The following is a 13112-nucleotide window of genomic DNA, read 5'->3' as shown; positions in this document are numbered from 1 at the left end:
ATTGGAGGGAACAGACCATCCATCTCAATATCTTGATGTAAGGGAGGTCGTTTGTGAGAAAAGGGCTAACGAACAGCCCCCTCACCACTCAGTGGATTGTGCAATCAACCTTTTGGCTGGAAAGTCGCCACCCCGTTCCCGTATCTACCCACTGTCGCTCCAGGGGACGGAAGTGATGGAGTTTTACGTAGAGGAGGCCTTGGAGATCCTCTACCTCCCCAGCATCTGCAGGTTTTTTGTTTTGTGGAGAAGCGTGAGGGTTGTTTGAGGCCTTGCATAGATTATCGAGGTTTAAACAGCATTGCAGTAAAGTACTGCTACCCACTACCACTGGTGCCTGCAGCTTTGGAACAGTTACGATAGGCAAGTTTTTCATGAAATTAGACCTGCGCAGTGCATACAATCTGATCAGGGTGAGGGAGGGGGATGAATGGAAGACTGCTTTTTCCACAACGTCTGGCCACTACGAGTACCTGATCATGCCTTTCGGGCTAGCTAATACACCCTCGGTTTTCCAGGCTTTTGTCAACGAGGTGCTTCGGGACATGTTAAACCGATTCGTAATTGTCTACATAGATGACATCCTCGTCTATTCCCCTACGTTTGAGTCACATGTCCAGCAAGTTAGACAGGTCTTACGTCGGTTATTACAGAACAATCTTTTCGTGAAATTGGAAAAGTGCAAGTTCCATAAGCACCCCATCTCTTTTCTTGGTTATGTGATTAGTCGTGACGGTTTTATCCGCTCTTTTAGTACTGTGGCGGCGCCCCTGACAAGTTTCATCCAGGGGGCTTCCCGACGCCATCCCTGGAATCTGCCTGCTGAAAGGGCGTTTGCAGAGCTAAAAAGGAGATTCACAGAGCCTCTGAGTCAGGGGTAGGGGCCATCCTCTCCCAGCGCCAGGATTCTCCAGCCAAGCTGTGCCTGTGCGCCTTTTTCTTGCATAAACTCACCCCAGCGGAACAAAACTAAGATGTCGGGAACAGAGAACTGCTAGCCATCAAGCTGATGCTAGAGGAGTGGAGGCACTGGCTCGAGGGGGCACACTGCCCGTTCCAGGTTTTTACGGACCATCGAAATCTGGAGTACCTCAGGATGGCACAACGGCTCAATCCACGGCAGGCAAGATGGGCCCTGTTCTTTCCTCGGTTCCAGTTTTCCGTTACTTACCAGCCAGGCACCAAGAATGTCAAGGCAGATGTGCTGTCCCGGATTTAGGACATAGAACCTTGTGTGCAGATGACAGACTCGATTTTACCCCCACCTGTATTGTGGCGCCCATTCATTGGGACCGAGAGATTAGGGAGGAAGGGGGGCAAGATCCGGACTCGGAGGGTTGTCCGACCAACTTGACCCATGTGCCGGTGGATGTCTGCGCGTTATTGGTGTCCCACCTTAAGACGGGACATACAAGAATTCGTCCTGTCATGTTCTGTTTGTACACTGGCGAAAACCCCTCGACACCTGCCCGCTGCCACCCTGGAACCGCTACCAGTCCCACAACATCCCTGGTCCCAAGTCTCCTTGGAGACTTTGTTATGGACCTCCTGAAATCAGAAGGAAGAACGGACTAATCAAGAGTTGGGGAGGTTCCTACTCAGTTACTGTAGTGGTCAACAGCACCGGTGGTGCCAGTTTTTGACCTGGGCAGAATACGCGCAAAACTCACTAACAAACTCCTCGACAGGTCTCACTCCATTTCAGTGTGTGCTAGCATGCCAACCTCCACTGTTCCTGTGGCATGCCACCAGCAGTGACGTTCCTGCAGTAACATGCTGGTTCCAGAGGAGTGAGAGTGTGTGGTCAGATGCCCATGTACACCTGGAACGGCCTATAGGGCGACAAAAGGAAAAGGCAGACAGGCATAGACGGGAGGCGCCCGACTATCAGCCTGGTGAGAGAGTATGGTTATCTACGAGAATCATTAAGTTGCACCTACCCAGCAAGAAGCTTAGCCTGCATTACATTGGGCCCTTCAAGATTGTAAAACACATCAATAACCTATCACCTCCAGTTGCCACGCCAGTTCCGGATCTCACCATCTTTCCATGTTTTTCTCCTCAGGCTGATTGTCAGCCGTCCACTAGCGCAAAGTGAGCTACTCAACCTACCCCCTCCTAGCCGACTGATCAAGGGGACGCCGGTGTTTGCAATTTGGCGACTGTTAAATTCCCGGCGTCGAGGGGGATCCCTACAGTACCTAGTGGACTGGGAGGGCTACGGCCCCAAGGAGAGGTCTTGGGAGCGGGCCGAGGACATTCTGGACCCACTCCTGGTTGCGGATTTCCACCTACGTCGGCCAGATTGCCCAGGCCCGCGTCCGCGGTGTCGGCCCCACAGGCGGGGATGCTCCTCGGGGGGGGGGGGGGGGGGGGGGCTCTGTCACGTCAGTACCGCAGCGAACACAGTCCTCCAGTTCCCGGCACCACGCCCCGTCCCACAGTTTCCCAGTTGCCACGATCGTCGTCTCCTGTTTATTGAGTGCACCTGTTACGTTTGTTTTGCACCACTATTTAGGTGCATCTCTGTTACAGATTCATTGTTGAGTATTGTTTCGGTCATAACCCAGGTCACTCTCTGTCTCAATTGCTAAACCCATTGTCTATTCGTTATACTGCTTCAAGGCTTGTTTTGTGTTCTCTGAAGTATTCGTTTATTAAAACCTTTCTTTGAGCAGTTGCATCCTGAGCCTACAGCGTCATTCATTACATGGTGTCGAAAACCGTGGCGCATATATATTGCGGAAAACATGTGTTATGAAAAAAATAATAAAAAAACTTTAATTCAGGATTAGATTTGTGAATATTTTCAATTAAAGACCAAGAGAATAAACTGCAAAGACATTTTGCTCATATACACAGTGGGGAGAACAAGTATTTGATACACTGACAATTTTGCAGGTTTTTACTTACAAGGCATGTTGAGGTCTGTAATTTTTATCATAGGTACACTTCAACTGTGAGAGACAGAATCTAAAACAAAAATCCAGAAAATCACATTGTATGATTTTTAAGTAATTAATTTGCATTTTATTGCATGACTTAAGTATTTGATCACCTACCAACCAGTATGAATTCCGGCTCTCACCGTTTTTAACCGTTTGACACGTACGGTCACACCAATGTGATCAGGCTAGAGTGGTCCCTGAAGCGTACGATCACACCGGTGTGATTAGAACGTCATGTTTAGAACGCACCATTAGCATGTGAATATTTTTATATATTTTTTAATCCTGACACATAGAAACACACTGTAGTCAATTCATTTGACAGTAACATTTATACAGTCACTGTGCACAGTTCTTCTGACATCAATATCCACACCGAGGCCCATGATAATTGCATGCTTACCAAAGCCCATATCGCATCAATGGGAAAAACTGGCCAAATTAGCCAACTAGCTATCATACATTGATTTCTACCCTGTCAGCCCTTGATCGATGAATAAAAGTTTAGCTAAATTTAGTCTTCCTCATGTCTGCTTCTTCATCGTCTAGACATAGATTTTGTTGATGCACGGCTACCTCGTCGATGCTTGTTTGTTCGCAGATCAATTCCAGTCTAGAGAGGCAACAACAGGCCACAACAAAAGAGTAAACACATGGGAAAGTGTAGTTTAAAGTTGAGCTACTTGATATGAAATCTATTATTCCATGATGCTCGTGTCTCATCACTGTCTCTCAATAACACTCCATAGATTGCAATATTGACTAAAACATTGTGCAATGTGTGATATGCTTTAGTTAACCGTATTAAAACGGTGGACTCAGAGACTGAGCTCAAAGACTGGGACTCAGAGACTGAGCTCAAAGACTGGGACTCATAGACTGAGCTCAAAGACTGGGACTCAAAGATGAGGACTCAGAGACTGGAACTTAGCGACTGGGACTCAGAGACTGGGACTCAGAGACTGAGCTCAAAGACTGGGACTCAGAGACTGAGCTCAAAGACTGGGACTCAGAGACTGAGCTCAAAGACTGGGACTCAGAGACTGAGCTCAAAGACTGGGACTCAAAGATGGGGACTCAAAGACTGGGACTCATAGACTGAGCTCAAAGACTGGGACTCAAAGATGAGGACTCAGAGACTGGAACTTAGCGACTGGGACTCAGAGACTGGGACTCAGAGACTGAGCTCAAAGACTGGGACTCAGAGACTGAGCTCAAAGACTGGGACTCATAGACTGAGCTCAAAGACTGGGACTCAAAGATGAGGACTCAGAGACTGGAACTTAGCGACTGGGACTCAGAGACTGGGACTCAGAGACTGAGCTCAAAGACTGGGACTCAGAGACTGAGCTCATAGACTGGAACTTAGCGACTGGGACTCAGAGACTGGGACTCAGAGACTGAGCTCAAAGACTGGGACTCAGAGACTGAGCTCAAAGACTGGGACTCAAAGATGGGGACTCAGAGACTGGAACTTAGCGACTGGGACTCAGAGACTGGGACTCAGAGACTGAGCTCAAAGACTGGGACTCAGAGATGGGGACTCAGAGACTGGAACTTAGCGACTGGGACTCAGAGACTGGGACTCAGAGACTAAGCTCAAACACTGGGACTCAGAGACTGGGACTCTGATCAATCACTCTCAAATTTATTTTATAAAGCAGTTGTCACAAAGTGCTTTTACAGAGACTCAGCCTGAAACCCCTAAGAGCAAACGAAAACTGAGTTGATGCTCAGTGGCTAGGAAAAATTCCCTTGTAGTGTCGGAACTTTGGAAGAAATCTAGAGAGGAGCAAGACACTAAGGGGTGCTAGTCCTCTTCTGGCTGTGGAGATTATAAGAGTACAGAATTGTAATAATTTATAAATGCATGTGGGCTGTGTCCAGAGTCTATAAACAAAATCCAAGTCAGCTCCATGACCAGGTGGACAAGGACAGGAACAATCAGGTGGGATGAAATCTGTGGCAGCTGGAATCGACAGCAACTTGATCTGCAACACAACTAGGAGGACTTTGGACAGGGACAGCTACGAGTTATTCAGCCCTGGTAGTCCTGAGGTGTGTTCCAAGGGCTCATGTCCTCCTAATCTGAAACAGAAACGACACAAGGATAGTTTATGAAGAGACTGTGACTCTGAAAAGGCTGGCTGTCACCGAGAGGCTGTGACTATGACTCAGAGACAGTGACTGAGAGGATGTGGGGCTGTGTCGGTGGACTCAGATACTGTGACTCAGAGACTGTGAGGCTGTGTCTGTGGAGATAGAGACTGAATGAGAGACTGTGACTCAGAGACTGAGACTCAGAGACTGTGACCTTAATGCATAGAATGTGACTCTGATGAAGTGACTGAAACTGTGAAACTGTGAATTTGATGCATCGACTGTCATTGAGAGGCTGTGATTGAGACTCAGAGACTGTGACTGGATGTCTGTGACTGTGGATTGTGATACTGTGACTGAGAGACAGCAACTGTGACTGTGTCTGAGTGACTGTGACTCAGAGACTGTGACTCAGAGACTGTGACTGAGAGGCTGTAACTGGAGTCAGAGACTGTGACTAAGAGTGTGACTCATACTGTGCCTGAGGAGCTGTGACTGTAGACTCAGAGACTGTGATTGAGAGACTGTGACTGAATGACTGTGACTACAAGACTGTGTCTAAGAGTCTGACTCAGAGACTGTGACTGAGAGGCTGTGACTGAATGACTGTGACTACAAGACTGTGTCTAAGAGTCTGACTCAGAGACTGTGACTGAGAGGCTGTGACTGAATGACTGTGACTACAAGACTGTGTCTAAGAGTCTGACTCAGAGACTGAGAGGCTGTGACTCAGAGACTGTGACTGGGAGTAAAGGTTAAAATTCAGTAAATGCAGTACGTATTAAAATCCCAGTTTTGTTATTAGAAGTGTGTGTGTGTGTGTGTGAACCTCAAATGGCCTTACAGGAGATGGTGACTCAGGTTTTTGGCCCTTAATTTGAATGGTGTGAATAATAAATAAGTCTTCCTATGCGTTTCTCTCTCTCTCTCTCCTTCTATATCTATCTCTCCTTCCTCACCCTCCGTCTCTTTCGGTCCCTATCTGTCTCCTCTCCAGTAAACTGGATGCGTTCATCTACGATGCGGCTGTGCTGAACTACGCGGCGGGCAGGGACGAGGGCTGTAAGCTGGTGACCATTGGCAGCGGGTACATCTTTGCCACCACAGGCTATGGCATCGCGCTGCAGAAGGGCTCTTACTGGAAACGCCAGGTGGACCTGGCCATACTGGCCATCATTGGAGACGGTGAGACACACACACACACTGCCACACCACACATAACCCTGTGGTGTAGACGGGAACGTCAGAGATGTAATTCCAAAGTGATCTTTCAACGTTCATCAGCTTTCAGTTTTTCTGGTGGCAGATAACATTATATGGGTGAATATCAGTTCTTTAAGCAACATTTAAATGACTCAGAATGGACGGACGTCTAACAAAGAGGTTGGTCTGGCGTAATCGTGGACACAGGGCTGCACGGGTTGTCTGCATGCATGGTGCATTTCGTGTTTTGTGTGTCTCTGTGTGTGTGTGACCATGCTTGTGGGGATGTGAAAACAAAAATGCCATGTTCCCTAACCATAACCTAACCATAAACCTACCCCAAACTTCAATGCCTAAACCATTAAACCTGCCTAACCGTAACCCCAACAAAGAATGCCTAAACTCAACCTAGATCAAATGCCTAGTCCTCAATAGTAACTTTCACAATAAACCTAACCAATAAGCTGGGAGATCACCAAATGGGGCATTTTATCTGGAGACTTTTAGTTCCCAGTATGTTAAGTAAAACATGTATTAGATTGTATGCGTTATCATGGGTTTCTGTGTGTAGGTATCTGGGCTCTACCCACTACAAGTCCTCCTCACTGGAGCCTGTTTCACAGGTGCAATGAAAGGGACAGGAAGGAGAGTCACGACGACGAGTTACGCAGAGAGAGACAGAGAGAAATACACAGAGAGAGTCTCTCATTAGTGAATCGTGAAACCAGACTCTCTACATTACACAGACAAATGTAGTCTGATTCTGTTTTCAAGACATCAAAGTTCTCACAGCAATGCTTGACTTCAAAACCCCAAACATTAATATTGTAGTCAATCTGTTCGTTAGCTTCTCATGTTAAGCAGAGCTGCATCAGTAACAATCTGCTGTCTAAACCTTCACTGACACCAGCGATGAAATATCTGGAATCAGAGCTCCATCCGTAACAATCTGCAGTCAGTGGGCCAAACTAGACCAGAGGTCAAATCATCGTCGTCTCTGTAACGACACTAATACATGAGTCACAGTTTAAGAACTCACATTGATCAGTTGTGACATGCTGGAATGCAAACACAATGAGAGTGACAAGTAAAGACAGATTCGCTTGACGAAGACTAACTTTTTTCCAATATCTGTTTGCAAACTTTCTCAATAATCATAGAACTAAATTGTATAGATTCCAAGGTTCACAATAGTATTTCAGGTTTCTAATTAAGAAGAAAAGTTCAAATTAACACAATTATTGCCATAATATGGTTACTTATCGCTGCAGAGGACCAAATATTTCCTAACTGAATGTCATCATAAATCCATAGAATTAATTCTTGTCAATGTCTACATTTTGCTCAATGAAATCAGCTTTGTTTTATTTAATCTCTGCTTCTGGCAATGCAAAGTTCTTTAGTCATTTGAAAACATTTCAAAAGAACAATAACTTAAAAAATCTAGTTTGTGTAACCAAAACATCCTTGGCATCAATGGGTAGTCAAACCTATCATAACTTGCACATGTAATGTTTTCCTCACCTCATCCATGTATCATAACATGAACATGTAATGTTTTCCTCCCCTCGTCCATTTAACATAACTTGAACATGTAATGTTTTCTTCCCTCGTCCATCTATCATAACTTGAACATGTAATGTTTTCCTCCCCTCGTCCATCTATCTTAACATGAACATGTAATGTTTTCCTCCCCTCGTCCATCTATCATAACATGAACATGTAATGTTTTCCTCCCCTCGTCCATCTATCATAACTTGAACATGTAATGTCTTCCTCCCCTCGTCCATGTATCATAACATGAACATGTAATGTTTTACTCTCCTCGTCCATCTATCATAACTTGAACATGTAATGTCTTCCTCCCCTCGTCCATCTATCATAACTTGAACATGTAATGTTTTCCTCCCCTCGTCCATCTATCATAACTTGAACATGTAATGTTTTCCTCCCCTCGTCCATCTATCTTAACATGAACATGTAATGTTTTCCTCCCCTCGTCCATCTATCTTAACATGAACATGTAATGTTTTCCTCCCCTCGTCCATCTATCATAACATGAACTTGTAATGTTTTCCTCCCCTCGTCCATCTATCATAACTTGAACATGTAATGTTTTCTTCCCCTCGTCCATCTATCATAACTTGAACATGTAATGTTTTCCTCCCCTCGTCCATCTATCATAACTTGAACATGTAATGTTTTCCTCCCCTCGTCCATCTATCATAACTTGAACATGTAATGTTTTCCTCCCCTCGTCCATCTATCATAACATGAACATGTAATGTTTTCCTCCCCTCGACCATCTATCATAACTTGAACATGTAATGTTTTCTTCCCCTGGTCCATCTATCATAACTTGAACATGTAATGTTTTCCTCCCCTCGTCCATCTATCATAACATGAACATGTAATGTTTCCTCCCCTCGTTCATCTATCATAACTTGAACATATAATGTTTTCCTCCCCTCATCCATCTATCATAACATGAACATGTAATGTCTTTTCCCCTCGTCCATCTATCATAACATGAACATGTAATGTCTTCTCCCCTCGTCCATCTATCATAACTTGAACATGTAATGTTTTCTTCCCCTCGTCCATCTATCATAACATGAACATGTAATGTCTTTTCCCCTCGTCCATCTATCATAACATGAACATGTAATGTCTTCTCCCCTCGTCCATCTATCATAACTTGAACATGTAATGTTTTCTTCCCCTCATCCATCTATCATAACATGAACATGTAATGTCTTTTCCCCTCGTCCATCTATCATAACATGAACATGTAATGTCTTCTCCCGTCTTCCATCTATCATAACTTGAACATGTAATGTTTTCTTCCCCTCGTCCATCTATCCTATCTTGAACATGTAATGTCTTCTCCCCTCGTCCATCTATCATAACTTGAACATGTAATGTCTTCCTCCCCTTGTCCATCTATCATAACATGAACATGTAATGTTTTCTTCCCCTCGTCCATCTATCATAACTTGAACATGTAATGTCTTCCTCCCCTCGTCCATCTATCATAACTTGAACATGTAATGTTTTCTTCCCCTCGTCCATCTATCATAACTTGAACATGTAATGTCTTCTCCTCTCTTCCATCTATCATAACTTGAACATTTAATGTTTTCCTCCCCTCGTCCATCTATCCTATCTTGAACATGTAATGTTTTCCTCCCCTTGTCCATCTATCAAAACTTGAACATGTAATGTCTTCCTCCCCTCGTCCATGTATCATAACATGAACATGTAATGTTTTCCTCTCCTCATCCATCTATCATAACTTGAACATGTAATGTTTTCCTCCCCTCGTCCATCTATCATAACTTGAACATGTCATGTTTTCCTCCCCTTGTCCATCTATCATAACTTGAACATGTAATGTTTTCTTCCCCTGGTCCATCTATCATAACTTGAACATGTAATGTTTTCCTCCCCTCGTCCACTCACATTTCTTGTTTTGCATCCCAAAAAACACTTTGAGGGTGTTACAATGGTACTCTTTCACAATGTCTCTGGTCGGCTTTAGCTGTGAAATATCCAAAATGAAATATCCAAAATCAGCAGCTTCCTCATCATGTCCCCACCTCTGGTTTCCCAGTCTAATAGATTAAGTAAAGCAATATTGTAATCTGTTAGCTATTTATCCCATTAGCAAAAAGCCGTTTGGCTATTTAGCCAGTTCACTAGTTAGCCTGTAAGCAATTGCCCTGTTTGCTTGTTAGGCTGGAAGGTAGTTATCCTATTACTGTCTTCATTTGCAGTACTAAAGCTTGAACAAATAGCGACCATTCCTAAAAAGTTTTTTTTTATTAGATGAATTGTACTTCGTCAATTGACATGTTTATAGATAATAAAAAAATATGTAGATGATTAGAGTGGAGGATTAGAATGCGACCTGTGGATGGTCAAAACTAAATTCAAGTCAAACCCATGTGGATGTCTGCAGACTGTCCCTACAGACTGTCAGTTTACTTGTCGCCGACGCAAGGCGTTGAGAGGTCACATTGACCTTGTCTCTGTGTCTGTAGTCATGGTTACATGACTAAGGCAGCAGCCGGCACTTCCTAGAATGTTCTGGTGGAATTTACAACCCTACTGTTTTGATCAGCGCCATAGGATCTACCACATTCTAGGACTGTAGCAACATGTGGTCGGCTATCAGGAACCTGACCAACACCAATCCAGTTTACAGAGGAAACTAGCTGTGGGAGGGCTTGGTGTTATGTTAAGACACACTCTAAACTGGCCTAATATCTACACTAACATGTTAACAGACACACTCTAAACTGGCCTAATATCTACACTAACATGTTAACAGTCACACTCTAAACTGGCCTAATATCTATACTAACATGTTAACAGACACACTCTAAACTGGCCTAATATCTACACTAAAATGTTAACAGACACACTCTAAACTGGCCTAATATCTACACTAACATGTTAACAGTCACACTCTAAACTGGCCTAATATCTATACTAACATGTTAACAGACACACTCTAAACTGGCCTAATATCTACACTAACATGTTAACAGACACATTCTAAACTGGCCTAATATCTACACTAACATGTTAACAGTCACACTCTAAACTGGCCTAATATCTACACTAACACAATAATATACATACACTAAATTGGCCTTCACACACTTTTTAAGAGACGGACTCTAAACTAGCCTAATCTTATTCACTCACTCTTTACTAACATGCGCAAAACATTCCCAACATGTAATGTCTTTTTCAACTCCTCTCTAGATCTCAGGTTGATGTCATTCTATAATGAGTCATCATTGAATGCAATTTAATTTGCCATTGACTACAATTATTAAAATGTATCAGCATATCTTCAAATGCTCCAAACTCCCAACTAACATATATTACACCAGTCTCATCTTAGATATTGTCCTACCCCAACACATACACCCAATGTCCTATGATTCTGGATGTGATATTTATTTTTTATATTGTAAACAGTTTTATGTGATAAACATAGTTTTATGTGATACATACACAGTAATAGAAATAACAGTGGAATTCAGAAACATAACATTTCAGTTGGTTTAAAGTGTTTTAGAGCTTTGAAACATTTTCATAATGCATTATAATCAACCACTGCAAGGGCAAAGCTAATGTGACAATAGATTTAGCCTGTTACAAAATATTGAACAAAATATGTTTTGAGGGATAACCCTCAGTGTATACACATGTATGTGTTTGAGAGAGAGAGACCCCCCGTCTCAGTTCTAAGGTCTTACGCTGCTATACTATTGTGCTGTGGGATTGGGTCAGTTCTCCTTCCCCACTAAGTTCTCCTTCTCCACTAAAAATCGTTGTTGATATGAGGAATGCATTTTTTGAATTTTCCCAGTCTCCTCCTGTTTTAAACTTTAGGAGGACATGAGGTCCTGGTCCACACCTGCGGAGTACCTGGTTTGGGGGTCCCGTTGCTGTCCCTGTCCTTGTCCATCTGGTCATACTTCTGACCTAGTCTAAATTTAAATAGATTCTGGATTTAGCCCAGATAAATGTATTAATTATTCCAATTGGACTCTTAATATCTCACCCGGCACAGCCGGAAGAGGACTGGTCACCCCTCTGAGCATGGGTCCTCTCTAGATTTCTTCCTAAAATTCTGCTTTCATAGGGAGTTTTTCCTAGCCACTGAATTTCAACACTACTGTTGTTTGCTCCTTGGAGTTTAAGGCCGGTTGTCTCTGTAAAGCACTTTGTGACAACTGCTGTTGTAAAAAGGGCTTTATAAATAAATTTGATTGATTGATTTATTGATTGTGTGACTAGTATTCTACATCCTCACATCTACACCAGGTAATCTCGGGTGAGTGGTAGCCAAGCAGTTAGACCATCTGACCAATGAGGACCCTAATTGCTCCTGTCGATCTGGATAGGATTGTCTGATGAATTACTAAAATGAAAAACGTTGTCCGTAATAACATTAGCCTGTTTTTAAGTAGCCCGGCATTACAAGCATGTCCATTCCATTAGTGTTTTGTTCAATAGCCTAGTGTTACAAACTCTTCCATTCCATTAGCCTTTTGTTCAATAGCCTAGCATTACAAACACTTCCATGCTATTAGCTTGTTTAATAGGCTAGCGTTACAAACACTTCCATTCCATTCCACTGCTAGCCTGGAGGTCATTCCTGACATACTTGTGCTCACCTACATGGAATCTACAGTGACACTGGCATCCACACACACATCTATATATGTGTTGTCTATAGAATACAGACTTTGCCAGGAAGGGCTCAGGTACTGTATTTGAGATAACAAGAAGCATAGTATCTGTTTTTTGTTTGTCACTATTTGGTCAAATCATGATTGGGTAGAGGCAGTATTTTCACCTCTGTTACCGACAATCATAGAGAATACAACCAACACTTTATCCTCCTTCATACATTATTATTTTTCCCATAGCCAGTTGGCAAAGCATGCTTAAATGTCTCTTTTAGCTGGCACAGGACACAGATATGGAACTGGACATTGCTAAGTTTGGAAATAGCCTTGTAAAAAATTTCTTCACAATTGTCCTTGTGTTTTTGAGTGCTGTTTCCCAGACAGAAGTCCAATATGACATCAGAAGGGCTTGAGCCTTGGTTCTGAATTTCCTTTTGTTGATGTTGATAAATAGGTATTTCAGCAGCGTACAGGTGTGAGCTCAGAAAGTAAATCACCCCGCCGTCCAGATAACACCAGATTTTACTTCTGTTTCAGAGAATATTTTATGTATATAGCAACATGTTCTCGACACTTTGTCTCTGTCTTAATCTCTTTCTGCCTTAACTGTTTTCTGTCAACATTATTTGTTTACATTAACATGACTCTC

At 43.2% G+C, this 13112-nt stretch overlaps 1 protein-coding gene across 1 annotated transcript in view; it reads left to right on the top strand.

Moving 5' to 3' along the window:
• grin2aa (glutamate receptor, ionotropic, N-methyl D-aspartate 2A, a) overlaps window positions 1-13112 on the top strand; it is a 192345-nt gene that overhangs the window by 160303 nt on the left and 18930 nt on the right. Inside the window, exon 12 of the mRNA XM_029123423.2 lies at window positions 6046-6233. Coding sequence (XP_028979256.1) covers window positions 6046-6233 — 188 coding nt within the window. The remainder of the gene's footprint in view (window positions 1-6045; window positions 6234-13112) is intronic.

This window comes from Esox lucius, chromosome 11 (assembly GCF_011004845.1).
Source record: "Esox lucius isolate fEsoLuc1 chromosome 11, fEsoLuc1.pri, whole genome shotgun sequence".
Lineage (NCBI taxonomy): Eukaryota > Metazoa > Chordata > Actinopteri > Esociformes > Esocidae > Esox > Esox lucius.
Note: the sequence above shows the minus strand (reverse complement) of the source record. Positions and strands in the feature narration are given on the sequence as shown.